General features: G+C 34.2%; 1 protein-coding gene across 1 annotated transcript; it reads left to right on the plus strand.

The window, feature by feature from the left end:
* The first annotated feature begins 13,035 nt into the window (after positions 1 to 13,035).
* LOC111703013 (uncharacterized) lies at positions 13,036 to 15,028 on the plus strand. The gene is made up of 2 exons (XM_023474851.1): positions 13,036 to 14,155; positions 14,261 to 15,028. The coding sequence occupies exons 1-2, from the start codon at positions 13,119 to 13,121 to the stop codon at positions 14,919 to 14,921; spliced, it is 1,698 nt and encodes a 565-aa protein (XP_023330619.1). The 5' UTR covers positions 13,036 to 13,118; the 3' UTR covers positions 14,922 to 15,028.
* The last annotated feature ends 3,792 nt before the right edge of the window (positions 15,029 to 18,820 follow it).

Below are 18,820 nucleotides of genomic sequence, written 5' to 3' on the forward strand. Positions count from 1 at the left end.
GGGAGGTAACAGCACTCTTAAAAGCTTTTTATGGGCAAATATGAACTAGATATCCAATGAATTTTTTTAACAATGTTTATTTTCATTTGTGGTTTCTCTGCAAAAGTGACATGCGTTTCTGCTTCAGAACAAAAAAGAGAATTCAACACTTTTCAAGTTAAAAAAAACAACAACGTTATTTTAGACATTTTTCACTAGTTTTGGTTTCAAGGGTACCGTTGGAAATCAGGCATCTCCTTTCACTGGATGGTCACCTAAAATTAAGACGACAGCTCCTTTATAAACCACAATCTAAAGGTTACTTTCAGTCTTCTGCATTAAATATAAGCTAATAAATATCTACTAATATTTTTCATTTGTACATTTTCAAACCATCACAATTTAACATTTCACAGAATTTACGGAATTCATTAGCGGATTTTCTAAATTTAGTGAGAATGCCTTAATACCGCTGTTAGGTTATGTATGGTCCTACAAAAATTGAGCCCCCATTCTATTTAGATGTTTTTAACGTTGATTGAATACAAACAAACAGACAAGTCGTATTATATACAAATTTTCTTGAGAAATTTATTCCCCGTCATATATTGACGGGGGTTTTGTGACATTTATCACTGATTTCGGAAATTCAACTTTAAACACTTAATGGTGGATAACCGGTTTTCCTGTGTGCAGGTGTACAACTGTATTGTGCCGCTAGGTTCCTGTTTTCCCGCCATCCGGATTGGTTTGGTTTGGTGTGGCCCTCAGCATGGTGTGAGGCTGGTTTACCTTGGTTCACGGATACACTAGACTCACTAGACTGAGGGTTCCAGGTGCGGAGCCTACCGGGGGGCGAGGCAGCTCCTAACAGCCTCATATATATATAGAGGTGATATCCAGCCATACCTAGCCATGCACACACACACACACCACCATACATTCACAAACATTTAAAATTTTACGTAACTCTCAATGCAAAGATGGCAATGTCCGATTTACGACGGTAAACTTCAAACCTTAATCTAATAAAAAATGTGGAAGATACCGTCGTTTTTCTGACTTAAAAGTGAGTGCTTCTGTGAGTTTCTCCATTGCTTTTTATAATAAACAAGAAATTTGCAAGTTACTTTCGCAGCGAACCCGAAAATGAAAATAAACAGTTCTTAAGAAAACTAAAAAAAATATATAATTCATAGCTTGATCAATCAAAGATTGCAAGGGTACCATTGTAAAGCATGGAGGGTAACTTAAAAATTCGCATACAGTCCCTTTAAAGATTCCACTGAATTAATAAATGTATTCACATTTTCTTGTTTTTTATGGTTTTGTTTAAAAATACATAATTTCATGAAAATTTGTATCTAAATTTCTTATTCAGTATTAGGATTTGCACAACTATTTGGCATTCTTGCTTATAACTGTATTGGTCAACCCGTAAAATATCTGTATTTCTATTCTACCTGTTTAGTGCTTTTATCTGAATTTCTATCTGTACTTTTACCAGGTAATAAAATGCTTTTATTTATGTTTCTATTTGTATTTTTAACAGTTTATATTAGGGATATCATTATCATCTGTACTTCTGCCTGTTCTGAAATTATATAATATTAGTATTTTTATCTCTGTGCAATATTGCTATTTTCTGTATATTTATCTGCATTTCTGTCATCAGTTTTATCTAAGCTGAAAACTTGAAAATTAGATACCATTCCTTAATACCGATTGCATGATCTTAATGTCCATTGTAGAAACTTTAGATCTCGGCTTATTCTGGATTCCGACCGATTAGAGTTCTCCCATTAAATGGCGCGTTCGTAAAATTTCAAAAATCCGGGCTTCTAATTGGCTGTTCGAGATTCTGCATAGTGCATACACCACTCTGATTGGTGGAGTTTTAGAAATTTTCCTGGATACAAACAAAAGATTAAAATAATCCTAAGATTAACAAAAAGAAGAGATCAAGAATTGCACTTCAACCTCTCTATTATTGATTTTATCTGCACTTCAACCTCTTTATTATTGATTTTATCTGCACTTCAACCTCTTTATGTTTGATTTTATCTGCACTTCAACCTCTTTATTATTGATTTTATCTGCACTTCAACCTCTTTATTAGTGTGCTTTTATCTGTATTTCCATCAATGTTTTACCTGTTCTCAATATTAAATTGTTCTGTAATTTTATCAGTATTTTAATCTGAAATGGTTTTTAAGTATGCAAATTTGTGTGAAGCAAATTTTTAAATAATCCAACAAAAATTGTGGTCCTATCAGAGATCAAAGTGAATAAATACTAAAGTGGAACAGACTAAGGAAACGAAGACAGGTTGGGCCATAAGGTTTTATTTGGTTTGGAAATAATTTCATGAAAAGATTTCGTTTGGAAAGTAAAGACTAGAAAAAATAGACTAAAGACCCATGTAAATGTCGTCTTCAGATAGAACTTCGAAATTTTAAATATTATCTCGTATCTTCGTAATCAGAGCTTTAAAGGTATCATTGTGAACCATACATCCCTCTCTATTTAACGGAAAAGTTGAAATTATGTCTAAAGTTTAATTAATTTTTTTGATTGAAAACCTTTTTCTGCTTAGATGAAAATAAATATTTTCATAATCACCCCCGATTACTGTAATATACAGATTGACCTTTGAAAGTGGAGTACATGGCCTGTACAATTTGTAAAGGATTAGCGTACATCACTCTATATACTAAAACCTCGTTGTTTTTAGCAGTCTGTATAATGTATATAACTTCAGTCTACAGGGTCCGATTAAACCGTTTTAACGTTTAAAGATAGAAAAATTCAGGCCCGACTCAGAGGCGGATACAGGATTTAAGTGAGGAGGAGCTAGATTTGTTTCAGAACAAAAAAAAAATCCAGATTTAGGAACAAAAATGTATGCCTTTTTTTAAGATAGATATTTTTCCTGTTTTACATGAGGTTTTCTATCCCTTAAGTGCCATTGAGAAGCTATTCTGAAATCTCAGGGGGAGACTACGCCCCCCCCCCTGAATTCGTCAGGGGGGTGCGAAGGTCCTGCCGTCCCCCCCTGTATCCGCCCCTGGCCAGTAATTGAAAGTTTCCGTAGCTGGGTTCCTCTACAAACTACCCAGTAGCAAGAAGGAGAAGCTCAAATTTATTCATCATTACTGGTACGACTCTGCGACCTCATTTACCCACAAGTATGAGAAAAAGTTTGTCAAATTGAAAAATAAATTCCCCTCTATTATATATTCTATTCTCTTTGGTTATGATTAAAAACATTTCAGATTTCAATTTATTTTTGTTTTACGCGAGTCTTGTAATCTGTTATTTTTTAACATATTTTGATTTTTCTGCAAAAAGATTAACTTGTATTGTTAGAAATAACAGAAGTCGAAACCATTTTTGTATGAACAACAAATTTTTTTACTTATGCGCGCATATTGTTTTTAGAGTTACAAACATTTTTTTAGAATTACTAATTTTAGAATTAATAATTTTTTCGGATTTACGAACAATTAAAAAACTCTGTCTGTTTATCTTCGTTCGTCCTCTGAAAGAGTGACTAGCGATTTCTTTAAGAGTCATCGTCTTTGTTTAGTATTCTATAATTCTATAGGTCCACTGCGCTGATGCACCCGGAGGCGTATTCAGGGGGATATGGGGGGCGGGGGCTCAGCCCCCCCACCCTATAGCCGTGGATATACCCCCGCCTGTAAATGTTTGTGTAAACTAGTAATATGAAACCATCATTATGTATTCTAAACGCGAGAAACAAAATAAAAATGTCAAATATAATTTTATTCTTTAAAGTCCGGAATTCTGTTTTCATTTTCTCGCTGGAAATATAAATATAAATAAATACGAAGTATATAAACATTTACCAAGAGAGATTCAGCCATATCAAAATAATCAAAACTATATAAACCGAAAATTGTGTTATACAAAATAAACTAAATCACACGAAATCGAAATAATTTCACGTGAAAGCGACGTAATTTTGCTTAGGTAAGCACTTATGTTGGAAATCTATTATGTTCCGATGTAAATAAAGGTAAAATAGTACTCTTTAATATATAACCCTAAATTCTACAACCTTCACGGGATATTCGATTATATAACTTCAGGGGGTGTCCAAATAAACATGGGAATACAGGACCTTAAAATCGTCTAAGATTTCTGATGGTTGAGAAATAACAAAAAGTGTACCATAAAAAATTGTAGCCTGCCTTCTGTGTGTATTCAAAATTGACGGAGATATCAAACATTTGAACAATTTTAGAGTTATTACATAAAATAACATCTGGTCAGATTTCTCAATATCTCCGTCAATTTTGATTGTACAAAATGGGTTGACCATATTTTGGAACTCCTGAGTCAAAAAGTTTTTCATATCAACTGTTTTTACTGGGATTCTATAACATTGCGTTCACGAAATAATGCAATGCGGAATAAAGACGATATAAAAGTCGTCACTTAATTCGAATGTTTATAAGGACACCCTGTAAAATGACCACAAATATTTTTATCTCTATTTTCAGTCTCTAAAAAGATTAAGTATTTTACAGGGTTACCCACAAAGAATAAGACTGTAAAGAGACCCCCAAAACTCTTAAAGAATGACAATCCCAAAGGTTAAATCAAGTCTTCTGCCTTGAATATAGTCTTTTAATGGTTTATTTAATGATTGAGCAAAGAAAGAAACAAGTTTACAGTTGCAGAAGGCATGAACATTAAGTAAACAGACCATTTATATTCCGTACAGTCGTCTCTGAAGTTTCATCCTTTGTGGGAAACCCTGTATGTTAGATATCTATACAAATCTGGTTTTAAAGATTGAGAAGGTATATAAATCTTTTATATGAGAAGAAGACCAAAAACTATGAATAAAGAAGTTTAAATAGTGTGAACCCAACCAAGGGTTCATTACTCCTAGTCGGAGAAATGATGCACATAAAAAATGCAATCTAAGAATAAAGCCAAACAATCTAGATCCATTTCCAAAGGGTATTGAACTCCAGGTATGTTTGCAGCCTTAAATACATAACAGGGACAAGGGTATTGAACCCCATTTCTTATCTTGAGATAGCAAGTCAAACGGCATTTATCTTGCTGGCAGAGAAAGCAGATTGTCAGCCATCTTAGAGCAGGAGTTTTTGGGATTTAAAAAAATTAATTGTTTTCGTTTTTTTTCAGACAATAAATTTCACAATTTCCTGTTCATTGTGCAAGTTTTCAGTGACTGAAAAGGGGTTTTAATTCTCCCAGATCTGGCAATAAGTAATAATGTATTTGGACTCCGACAAGATAGGTTTAAGGGGTTGTTTTTGCAGTATTAGCAAGGACAAATTTGACAGCTAGAGAATCGCAAACGTAAACAATAAATAATTCTTTGTTGTTTAAAATGAGTTCGACGGAGCCTGCCCACCCCGAAATCAGGGAGGCAACATTGATTGAGTACTTGGTTCAAGCCCTGGCAAGCACAGAAGCCCTGGATAACCCAACCGATAAAATTGCAAAAGAGTCAATAAAGTTGGAAGCGATCCTGACCTCGGAGGAAGTAAAGATCACGGAAAAGTTTAAGAAGACCATGCTTTCGCAATACCAGCCTGAAGCCCAAATCCTAGAAGCGCAGCAAACTCAAGTGACACAATTAAGGAATGCAGTGGACCAGATCGACACCAGTATTAAATTACACTGTTAAAAATTACATTCTTAGAATTTTCATGTTTATTTTAATATGCCACAATAAATTTGGTATAAAATAAACATTATCCAGTATTTTATTAAAATTTCTTATAAAGGAGGTGGTTTCTTGTTGGCATGGGTATTTTGTTTCAGAAATTACTCTCATAGACTTATTCAGAATATTTGTTAATCATTAACTAATCATTAACTAATGAAATGACAAATACTCATAAAATCAAGAACAAAAACTAAATATATGTTTTCTTAGTTAATTTGTACAATCTCATTTTCCCAAAACAGACAGACACTTCATACAGACAATTTATGTGTTTTTTTAGACATCTGTTATTTCCTAATCTAGAAAAGCAAATTCCTATTTTTTAGAATTAATAAAAAGATTATTTTTAATAGTAATATAAAGCATTTAAAGCTTTAAACAAATTTTAAATGAGTTATTTGTTCTTATCAAAATAAGATTTAAATGTCTATTCGACACCCCTGGCTAGGGCTGGGCGTCGTTCCTAGGTAACAATCGTTCTTTAACGGGAACTAACGGCACGAACGATTAAAAAGTAGAAAGCCATCGTTCCGGGGGAACAATTGTTCTTTTATGGGAACAAGGAGAATAGAACGGTACATGAAAAGAACAGATTAATTGATTTTAAAAAAGTAGGAACTCGTCCAACCCTACCCCTGGCATACTATTTGTTTCTAAATCCCAAATGAAATGTTTTATTTAAAGTACAACTGCAGTCTAGGAAAATAAAAATAATAAAAAATGTACAGGGGGTGCACCTCCCCCGTTCAGTTATGACCCACCTATGTATTTTGCATAGATGCATGTATCGAACCATCCTATCATTATGTTACCATGTAAAGCAAGATACGTTTTAAGCTTAACCCACCTTCTGGTGTCCCATTAAACATTGCACCTATTGATTCGTCTTTGAAAATTATTTTTTTATTTTGTGTTGTGATAACCAGAAAACAATTATAGCAATACTAAGCGTATTTGATGATGTTACAAAGCAAATAGTTTTTCTAGACACTAATTAAATAAATCAATAATTTAGTAACATGGGTCGGTTTACACTGCACAATTGTTGTGTCTCATGCTCATTCGACCTTTTAAAACTATAACTTGATTCCAAAAGTCGTATCTTCCTTTTTCAGATTTCTGGTGATCACTGTAGGAAACCTGGAATCCGTAGATATTGCTAGAGTTAAGAATTTATTTGTTTATGTTTTGGTTGTATACTGTAGAACTCACATTTGTCATTTGTTCATTTTGTCTGTTTCAGAGTTAAGTCAACATTTTTAAAGCTATTTTTGAAAAACATCCTGACTTATTTGGACGATTTTTTTCTGGCTTACAGTATTTATTTGATTTACACAAAAAATCAAACTTCTAAAAGATTTTAACATTTTTTTTCTTTAAATCTCAAATATTTTTTAAACGGTATCAAAGAACCCCTTACAGTAGATATTTATGGATATTTATGTTTGTAAAGTTTTGATTTGGTTAAATCTCTCTTATAGAAAATGTATTCACATATTTATATATATTTCTATTTACAGCGAAGAAGCGTAAACAAAAATCAATGCTGCCTTTTTAATTAAAATTAGCCTTTTAAAGGGACTGTAAGCGTAAATTCAAGCGACCTTCCATTTAAAGAGGGGCAACTTCGATTTAAAGGACACCCTTTTTAGATTGGGCATTGCTCTCTTAACATGGAGGGTAACTTGAAATTGTACTTAAACTCCCTTTAAACAGTTAAATAGTTAAATTCTAATATAATGTCGCCTGTTATCCAAATTAAGGACAGTCAAAGAAATAAGCGTAGTCATAACTCATAAAGCCGGTTTTTGTATGTATGGAGTGGACTCGATTACTTGCAATGTTGTGATCTGGTTTTAAAGAATGCCACAAAACTCAAACCTGAAATTTGTAAACCTTTTTGTGGAATTTATGATAATAAGAAGACCATCCCTGCCAACATTTATAGTCTTTGACAAACCGATGTCGAACATATAAAGTTCAGAATTATTTATCTGACAACGTCGCCATCGGCACTTTAGTAGGTTAAAACGTTTCCTGGGAATGAAAGAAATTTCTGTTTTAAAAGAACACTCCTTGATCTAATGTTTTATTTTAAGTAGTTAACAATCAATCTATTTTTAAATTGTATCAGTTGAAACGCTACAATCTTCTTATAACATTTTATTCATAAACAAATTGATTCATGCTTTTATGCAATCATCAATTGTATATATATTCTCTGGACACACGATTTCGTTTTAATCTTATCATATCTGTCTCACTATATCATATTAAGGGTTTTAACTACTTTTAAAATTGTAAGCTGAGGCTGCAACTTTAATATTAAAACTAACTGAAGTGCCAGAAGCTGCGCTAAACTCTGCAGAGGATTCTATACAAAGACTCAACCTTGCTTGTGGCCAGGATCAGCTAGAATATCAGTATAAACCAATGACTCCAGGAGAGGAGGAAATCTCCAGGATCTATGAAGACAGGATCTATTGTCCTCCAGATATGATTGAGAAACCATGATGTTAATGGGTCGCAGGATCCAATATGAGAGTTCTGGGGAAAACTGCTCTTTACAGACAGCCCTTCAACAATCAGTTGTGGAAACCTCAGACTCAGATTCATAGTTAGAAAGACTCCTAAGAGATACTCCGGAACCAGATACTACTCCAGTTCAATCTCCGACTCCAGAATATCCTTTAACTCCAAGAGCAGCTAGGATAACTGAGGAAGCATTTTATAGTTGAAAAACAACTGCCTTGGTTAAAGGATGATATATCCTAATCTGAATCCTCCAATCCTCGGACTCCTAGTCCTGAGCTGCTGAACCAAGTATTTTAGAGATCCTGAACCGGTACAGTTAGATGAGATGGACGAAGCTGATGAAGCTGTTCAGGGACATCCTCTTAATGAGAGCTTCAAGTTTAGAGATCCAGAGCAGCTAAATGGGATTCAGGAAAGCTGCTCCGACATACACTGAACTGGAACAGTTTATTGAAGGATTCCCTATTGAGAGGAATTGCATATCAAGTATATCAAGACTAGACAGAGAATTGCAACAATTGAGGAGCAGCTCATAGCTTATAATCTTCTCTGGTTTGTCTTACTTCCGCTGGATTTCTTTAAACCACACACTAGATTGGAGCTAAATATACTCCAGGACCTTATAGATGGACAGAGGAATAACGTACTGAAGTGTGGTCTTCTATACACATAGGAAACTGATTAAAACAAGAAGAACCCTAAACAGATTTATTTAGACAAATAAACTAATAAGCTGATAATTCACATTCATTCATACTCTGAGAGATATTTATATACATATAGAGAGAGAACATTAATGGGGTTTATGAACCAGGGACTTAGAGACAGACATTTGTACACGCCCTAACAGAGGGAGCAAGTAATTGATCTCAAAAATCCCTAAGATTTATATCTGTAATTGTAATCCTCACCATTGTAGTGTTGTTAACACTGTAATAATATGTTTTCTTTAATTTTGAAGGATTTCGTTTAGATTTAGACATTTTTGGTCATTTCAAGAAATTGAACAAAAATCCTTTATATCTGTAGTAATTTTCAAAGCACTAAATATGCAGACCACAATTTTATAATGCCAGGACTAGGGGAGTTTTGTGATTAAATTATTTAAGAATCTTACTTTCAGAGGTGGAAGAAATATTCGTGTGTTATGCGGATTAACAGTCTGGGTCCTTGTGTCCAAGCTAGTTATTATCTTAGATTACAATTGAACCTATTAAACTCCGTTACTCAGTTATAATTTTTTGTCAGCAAACGTGGTTTTTATGAAAAAGTATAAAAAACAAATAGGAACACCTTAAGTTTAAGTATTGTTGAATTGGGAAGGAAGGCCAACTACAACAATTTCGCGTCCAAACCACATTCTCCAAATTTTCTTGTCCGAGCCACCTCGAAATCCTCGACCTTTCAATATTATTTTTTTTATAGTGTCTACTCTAATTCTCCCAGATAAAACTTTTTTTAAAGAATCGGAAAAAATGTTTGAAAATCGAAAAAAAGTTTCAATTGAATTAGGGTTTTCAAGTTTAATGTCTTTAAAAATGATCACCTTTTTTCTCGCATTTTAAGATATTTCTGGTGTAGAATGCCACAAATAATTCAGAGTTTATAGAACTTCAATCTTTTTTGATAATTGTAGTGAAAACCATAAAATTTTTCCTGGTTGTTCCATGGGAAAAATGAGGCAAAAGTGATTTATGTTTTACCTAAATAAAGTTTGACATCATTCTCATGGGTTTGAAGCAAAGAGAATAGATTTAATCTATTCTCTTTGGTTTGAAGATTCCAACATGATATAACCATTGCAATACTTTAGTACATCCATATCATCTGCCCAAACGTTGTAACAAATATCCTAGCAAACCCTATATTTCTTAACCTGACTATACAAAGATATATTACGTTGTACATTGCCTGTAAATCTAAATGCGCTTGTAAATAGTTACGCAAAACTTGTATTGCGATTAACCTAAATAACTACATCAAACCTATATTGTGATTAGCTTAACTATGCTTCTATATAACGTCGTAAAACTTGTAATTATGTTGATTAACTTAACTTGTAAGATAGAACCCAAATTACATTCAGTTGGAAAATACTCCACTTTGAAACCGGTGTGAGAGTAGTTCTTGGTTAGCGAACAAGAAGCGTCCTGAATCACTCTCTTGAAAGATAGATATAGATTGGGAATTAATAACTCTTATGTCTAGTCAATCATAATGAGAGGGAATGATTATTGATACAGATAAAGTTGTGTCCGGATTGATATAGATAGTAAAGTATTGTTGAACTGAATATTTCTTATTACTCGTCAATCATAATGAGAGGGATTGATTTGTATCTTGTGATTCGTACCCGAGTTGGTATTTGTGAAACCGTGAGTTCCTGAATGAGTTGTACCTGGATTAATATGGGTCTGAAAGACTTTGATGGAGTAGGGCATTTACTAAAAAAGTGGTAGCAGCAGAGAGTATCAACGAACCCTAATTAAATGTCTCAGACTCCAAGCAAGTACTGTGATTACCTTGTTCAAGGGAGTTCGAGTAATAAGAGAAACTGTGTCAGAAGAAACATTTAAAGTGCAGCAACAAGTTAGGATTGCTACCAGAGCGTACAGAGTACCAGAATGTAATTTTGAAACTCATCTGCTTAACGGTAAATGGGGAACAATCCCAAATAAAGATGTAAAAGGATGCTGGTTTCATGCATTACAGGAGCAGCTAGAAAAGAGATAGTGCCGTTTTATCAAATGGTAGTAGCATTTGAAAGATATGAAACAGGAGTGTTTTGTGAAGAAATTATGAAAAGATTCTCACAAGAAAAATATGATGAAAGCCGGAAACAGGAATACCTAGACAGGAAACAGGGAATATCATACAGATAAGATGAAGTTATGCCGGAAACAGGAATACCTAGCATAAAGTCCAGATAAGAGGAGCATGGCAAAATTCAAGAATTTGATGCACAATTGGGACTTATGATGAAGTGGGGATGGAAAATGCCTGATTTTCATGCCTAAGGAGCCACAGAATGAAAGCAAGATTAGGGCAGTACCAGGGGGGATAGAAATGAGTTAAAAACTACTTATACAGATAGTTTTGAGACAGTAGAAAACAGCAAGAGAGCAGCGCTGATAAGATGTGGGAAACTGGAAATAATAACAGGGAACCAGTTTCCTGTGATAATTCAGCAAAAGAAGAAAATATGCCACATGATTGTAGAAATGAGAGGCAAGATTCAGGAGTTTTGGAAAAATCAGGACACCCTGGAATTGAATGATGTTAATGATGTAAAAAGATTTATACTGGTTTTTGAAACATTTCTGATAATTTAAATGTCAAAACTTCCCAGCCTAAGTTACCAGGAAAACAGAAGTATCCTGCACAAACCAAAAGAGAAAGTGAAGAATTGGAAAGAGATAATTTTAAACCATATGAATGAGATGGGTGATTAAGAAGATGACAGAAAAAAATACTGAGTATATCAGGAAGAGGAGTAAGAGGAGAAAGCTATGGTTGAAGGGAAAAAGGACCAAGTCTATCTAGATTCGATTGGTTGGATAGAGTGGAAACCATGTTGAGTGATGAAGAGAAAACTCTGGTTGAGAGATCAAAAGATCGGGTTTATATAGATAGGCTGTTGAGTAATGAAGAGAAAGCTAGGATTGAAGCCTTATTGAGTAATGAAGAGTTTTTAGCATTACTTTAAGTAAAACACACATCAAACAGGTTGAATCTTGCAGTAAATCTCATCTCAGCACGGGAAGCGTAATACAGCAGAAAGTGCCAAAGTCTGATTCAGAACAGGAAGTGAGTGAATCATATACCAGAAGTCAGAGAAAGAAAACTGGAAGACAAGAGCTTTGGAAACCCGAAACCCATGCCTCGTCAATCATAACAAGAAGGATTGAGTTGTATCTTGCGAGACAGATACCTGTTAATACAAACTGAGTCATATCCATTAGAAATTTTGATTTCGGTTTAGCGAAAATCTTTGTGGGGCCTGGGATACAGCAGTACAAACTATGGTTTTAAGGAACGAAAATGCCAAACATAGTCAATTGTCCAAAACTGATACTGAGCATCAGTTTTCGGCATAAATTGTATGAGCCTATGGGCAACTTTTAGAAAATTTGATTCACAGACATAAAATATGTATGAACAACTATGAGTTTCAGTGGGAAAAAGTTCCAAACCACCATTAGGGGTCAAAACTGACATTGCCATTTTAGAACTCTCCCCATGTCGAGGTCAATTTTTAATTGCAGTGACTATTTCCATCATATTTTTCAGCATGGCACGAACTACTATTTAATCAAACAACAGGTTGGAACTTCCTTCCCAAGAAATTTTTGTATTGAAATTTAATAGTACGCTAAGTAATTTTGTTATAGTACATATATCTCATTAAGCCAAAATAAAAATTTAGTTTTAAGATTTTTTACATCAAGAAAAATGGAAACCCCTGTATTGTCAGTATGATGATTAAGCTTTCTTACTAATCTTTACATTTTTACTGGGAATAATCCGGTGACAAAATTTAACCCTTTCCTGGTGGTGTCAAAATTCCAACTTTTCAGGGTGTAATTATTTTTTTGATAATCCTTGACTTTTAACTTAATAGTTAAGGTGCTGGAAGGTCTAAAAAAACCTATGAAAAATATGATGCAAAATGTAAAAAATGAAATATTAAGCCCCCAGAAATACCAATATTCCAATATTGATGGGAAACAAACATAATGGAAAAGATATGTCAAAAATACTAATAAATTCAAGTTCCAAAATGAAATTAAATTCTTAAAATATGGTTTATTTCTAGGTGTTGCTTGTTGTTCTGGGGTCCTCCCTGACTGCCCCCCAATATAATAACTATATGTACTCTTCCTATCCTGGACATGCTAAACCATACTACTCCAACTACATAACTTCAAAGTATTATGCTCCGCAACAATTTAGGAACTATGGCCCAGCTCTCCAATTTAATCCAGCAGCTTCTGTTGCTTCCTATCCTTCTGCTGCCTTAAAAAAGATAGATGCTGGACCTCACAGCTCTGCTAGTGCAGCAGCAGCTTTGGCTTATATGAAGAATTCTGACAACCAGGACATTTGCTCTAAGAGTAGTCTTTCCTTCCTTCAGGAGATTGTAAATGGAGGAACTACTGAATCAGCTACTGCAGTTGCTGAGACTGTTTACAGATCTGAATATAACAAGGGATCTCGACCAACCCCTGGTTCTCCTTGTCAGCTAGCTGAAGATGCATGGAAGACTGCTGTGTCCAAGGGAAAGAATCCAGTTCTAGATGCTGCTATTGCTTTCATGGATAACTGGCAAGGCATGAAAGAAGGAAACCCTTGTGCTGTTTCTGGACGCGCATTTGTTACTGAAGTACTAAAGGGATCCAGTGAGGCTGATGCTCGAATTAGTGCTGCCAAGGGGTTCTCTGGTGCACTAAAGCAGCTTTCTGCAGAAGGCAAGGAGCTAAGGGATCCTGCATGTGCTGCTGCAACCAAGGCATTTTACCAAGCTCTACCTACCAAACCCTCTGTTGCCAATGGAAAAGCTATGATAAAGTTTGTTGAGCAAGCTTTCTCTGGATCTAGTTTTGAATATGATCCTGTTTGCTGGAAAGCAGCTGAAGCTTTCATTGACTCCTTTGCTGCCGGTAATACTGATAGCACATCTAATCTGGCAGCAGCTGAAGCAGTGTTCACTGAACTGACCACCAATGGAGCTTCTGGGATTCCTGCAGATTCACCATGTGTTGCTGCAGCCAATGCTTACTACACCAGCCTGCCTAGTCAAGCTTCCTCCTCCAACACTAGAGCATTTGAGGCAGCAATTCAGAGTATGATTAGCCAGGGTAGAGTTGTTCCAGATCCGGTTTGTATCTCAGCTGCTAGAGCTTTCTGGTAAGCTTATTATTATCAACAACAGACAATATTTTTTTTTTCACTGAAGTGTGGGCTATATTAAATAAATTTATGATAACTTAAGATAAATTGATCTTTATTTAGGCAGGCATACAATGCCGGATCCACTGAGAGTGATGCTACTCTTGCTGCTGCTGAAGAGTTTGTGACCAGGTTTTCTGCTGGAGATCAGATTCCTGCTTCTTCTCCATGTCTTGCTGCTACCAAAGCATACACGAAGGAACAATCTCATCTGCAAAGTCAAGGAAATGCAGTAGCTATGCTTGCCTTTATTGATGCCCTTGAAAAGGATAACAGTCAGGCATCTGATAAAGCTTGTGCCTCTGCTAGTCAAGCCTTCTTCCAAACCTACAGAGCTGGTAAAAATGAGCTTGAAGCCACCACCAATGCAGCTCTGGCATTCATAGAAACTGTGAAAGCTGGAGCCCAGATCTCTCCACGATCCCCTTGCATGGCAGCTGCCCAAGCCTATTCATCATCAAACAAGAGGGTTCCTAGCACTTCAAACTCTGCTGCTATGTTGGCATTTTTACAAGAAGCAGCAACCACAGGTGAATCTATTGACTCTGTGTGCCTAGTATCTGCAGAAGCTTTCTTAAAAGCTACTCTAGCTGGTGCTACTGAAGAGAAAGCTGGTGATCTGGCAGGGATAGCGTATCTTGATGCTGTTGCAACAACACCCAACTTTAGCCCCAACAGTCCTTGTGGTAAAGCTGCTAGAGCTTATATGAATGATTTCCAGTGATGGATTTCAGAAATCAAGTAAATGTTCTAGTATTTCAACAAATAATTAGCTACACATACTTTTTATGTGATTGAATATGTTTTATGAATTAAAATAAATCACTGAAAATAAATTTTGTTTGAATAAGCCTGAGAAACAATCCTTGGTTTTTAAACATTTCCAGATAATGGCATATTTGTACAATGGAATTAAGTAACGACTTTTAAGCTGTTTATCATTATACCTTAATATAACAGAGCTGAAAACTTTTGAACTATATCAAGATTTATGCTTCAACTCCTGGTTTTACTAAACCCAAGATTATTTCAAAACGCATTCAATATCCAAGAAAGAAGTTAAAAATCTAATCAATCATCGTGTCATGTTAAGATGTACTCTTTAACTTTTTGATTTCTGGTGTCATAACAAATTAACTTAAACATCGATTGAACGAATGCAAGTTTTGGATTAATGTTTATTAAGACTAACGTTCAAAATGACAATAGTCCTAAAATATGTTTTTTAACAATTTTATTTCAACCTGATTAAATTTTTATTTGTTTAAATGCTCTACAAGCCGGCTTGTGAACTTTAATTCAATCGGATATTAGTCCAATCGATATAGCATTGTATCTGTAATTGTTATCAAACGTAAATTTTATACAATAGAAATTTCCAAAAAGAGGATTAAGAAAAAAATCAAAAGTGCTTACATTGGATACTTAGATTAAGCGATCGTGATTAAGGATATCTCATTCTAGAGTTTTCAGCTCTGCCCTTCGCAATTTATTTATGAAAATGAATACTTACTTTTTAATGCTTCATTCGATTAATTATGTGTCATAAGAAAATATTATTTTTATAGCAAAGATTATTTGCCTGTCAAACGGACAGATTCCCTTTGTTTATATGCAAGCTACATAAAAAAGCAAACATGGACTAAAATGATGACTTTATTATATTGGTAAATAGGCCTACCACTGTACCAAAACAATTATGACACTGGTATCAATATTATCCTTTAAAGCAAGATTTCATCATTATCTCTTCAGTCAGAGAAATAATTAGACTCCAGTTTTATGTTGTAATTTCCTGCATTTAAAAACTGTTAAAACTAACACTTAAGTACAGAAACTAAGTCTAAAGACTAAGACTAGGACCAATACTAAATGGACAGGATTGGACATTACATCCCGATCAATTCTGCTATGATCAGCAGTTCATGACTTATCAAAAACATCCAAAAAAACATTTAAAAAAAAACCTTATTTCACTCTCTATTAAACTTTCCTAAAATGATCATCCTAGGTCTGACATGTCTCATGCTTCACTTGAAGTTAGTAAATAATACTTCAAAAATTGAGAAGATTTTGATACATTTGGTCGTTATTTCAAAATACCCACAAAAAGAGCCAGTGATTGTCTTTGACAATTAAATAATAAATACTTTACAGAATTGAAGATTACGGAGAAGAATTGCAGCAAAAGAAAAGCATTTAGATCAACTTTTACTAAGACTGGGCATCAAAGATAAGTTAAAAAGTAATTAAATTGAAGTGGTTACTAAAGAGTAAAGTTACAAAAGCTGTAGATAAAACGACTATATGTTACAAAATGTTAAAAAACAGAACATTGAAATTAAAAAATGCTTCGGAATCATCGGAAAAGAAACCGAGCACATTTTCGAATATTAGGCCTACTTTTGTCGGCATCTTAGAGGACATTGTTTCATCAAAAAAGATTTATTATTAATCCAGTCAAATCAGAATGTTTCAGACGCAATAATTAGGATAGCTGAAATTATTGACGATATATGTAAAGTCTATGTTTCAAATCTTTTCGACCATATATTAATTCTTAGTTTTCATATCATATCTTATTCCTCGTTGCTTTTTTAACTTTGGCACTTTAATAGCGTACAAATATAAATAGGTTTAATCCACCATTTCAAGACTTGATTCGAGCCAGATGACTTAACAAAACCCTGGGATAGTAATATCTTTAAGTTTGAAGTCGTCTTTACAATCTCATCTTTTCTGGGTAAACCTCTATTAGCAATAAAATGCAGGAAAAGCAATTCGTATTTCATTGTTTATAGTTTTTTTCAAATAAGTATGAAAAATAAAGAAAATCGAAATTAAAAAACCCCTATTGGTAAAAATGTTGCTCTAAAAATTTAACTGTAAATTTTGTACAAAAAGAAAAACTAAGGGGCGCACTTTACCTTCATTTAAGAACTCTCAAATAAAATAAGAAACAATATTAATCTGTAAGAATTTATTTATTGTTTTTTTCCTTTTGTTTGTATTTTTTTCAGAGTTTTTATCAAATTTTGTAGATCAGGAGCATTCGTTTCCATTTCAACGATACCATCGGTATTCTTATTTTCAGAAGAGTTTTCTCTGCTTTCTTTGATCTTTCTTCTACTATTGCTTTCAACAAATTTATTCCCTTTGTGGGAGAAATCTTCAATTTTTTGGTTTAATTTGTCTTTTTCATTGATAGTTTTATATTCAGTGTTTTTTATTTCTCCTTCATCAGTTTTCACTGCCTCAGCCTCTTTCCATCCTTCGTTAGTTCTCGTTTTCCTCTTGCGCAGGTCTCCGGTAAAATGCCGCGTTCTTCTTTGGAAAACCTTCAGGTCCGATCCTGATTCAGTTTTCTCTAAAAATGAATAAGAATAAGATGTATTTTGGACAACATCATAACATGGAGACCTAGAAACGGTGGAATATGAAGACGACTGTGAGAATCAAGTTATTATTCTTAAAAGTCCAATGAATATGAAACACGGCAATTGTGCAGTGTAGACAGACCCATTAGTTGATTTACAAGCTTATACTGGAGAAGCTATTTTTATTTAAAAACTTCAAATGCACAAAAGTTTGCTTAAATATCATTGTCGTCTTCTTATTCCAGTTGTATGGGTGCCACTTTTGTTATATATAGACCTGATATTAGGAAATGATAATTAAACTGGAATTTAAGAATAAAATATTTTAACTTCGATACAGTTCCTCTGTGGAATAGGAAGACGATATAAAAGCAATCTTTTGTACGGTTGCATTTTCAAAATGTATTTTATATCAGATAAAAATTGTTCATAATAGAATAAATAAAAACCTGGGTTGGGACCAATACAGAGCCAAGGAGCCGTGACTCCGAAGTAAACAGTTTTATCCTCGGGTCTTCCTTTCTGTATATCCTCTCGGAGCAGAGGAATGTGCCAGAATTCACCAGTCTAGGTAAGGGTAAAACTATCTCATGCAAAATATCAAATCCTATTTGTACCAGCAAAAATATTATACAGTAGCAGATTAGAAGCAAAATTCATGAAAAAAATAGAAAAAATCAACACCTGTTTAGTTATTAACTATCATAAGGTAAGGTCGATTTTTTTTAAAATGTTGATTTGAATATTAATTGATACGTCTTGAACCGCTGAATAACATTTATTTTTTCGACAGTTTTTTTGATACCTCACCTTGAATGGTGTTACAGCATGAAGAGGGGGAGGATACAATCTAGGAGCTCCCTCATAGCTTCCAGGTTTATCAGGAGCAAATCCTCAACAAAAACTATATTAAAGAGACCCTTCACATTAAAAAATAATATAAATAAAGGAAACCAGGACCATGTTTCTGTAGGGGGGGGGGGGGGGGGGGGGCAGTGCCTCCTGCACTGAAAATTTTCATAATTCTGTGATTTAAACTAACTTGATTTTGATGATTCTTTATTTCAAATTGTTTATTCTTTTTTAACTTTTGTTTTCACCGTTCCACGTATTTGCCGTTTTCTAGTAGGTGATGATTTTTATAAAAAATGCTCAATTTAGCTTAACTTTATTATGTTAGTACATTAAACAAAGTCATTTTCGCTTGAAACGTATATCTGATGGGATATCTACCTGAAACGTATAT

The sequence above is a fragment of the Eurytemora carolleeae genome, unplaced genomic scaffold, assembly GCF_000591075.1.
Source record: "Eurytemora carolleeae unplaced genomic scaffold, Eaff_2.0 scaffold417, whole genome shotgun sequence".
Lineage (NCBI taxonomy): Eukaryota > Metazoa > Arthropoda > Copepoda > Calanoida > Temoridae > Eurytemora > Eurytemora carolleeae.

Coding starts and splice junctions, on each gene's coding strand:
- LOC111703013 (XM_023474851.1), top strand. CDS start 13,119: ATGTACTCTTCCTATCCTGGACATGCTAAACCATACTACTCCAACTAC. Junction 14,156..14,260: donor TCAGCTGCTAGAGCTTTCTG/GTAAGCTTATTA, acceptor ATCTTTATTTAG/GCAGGCATACAATGCCGGAT.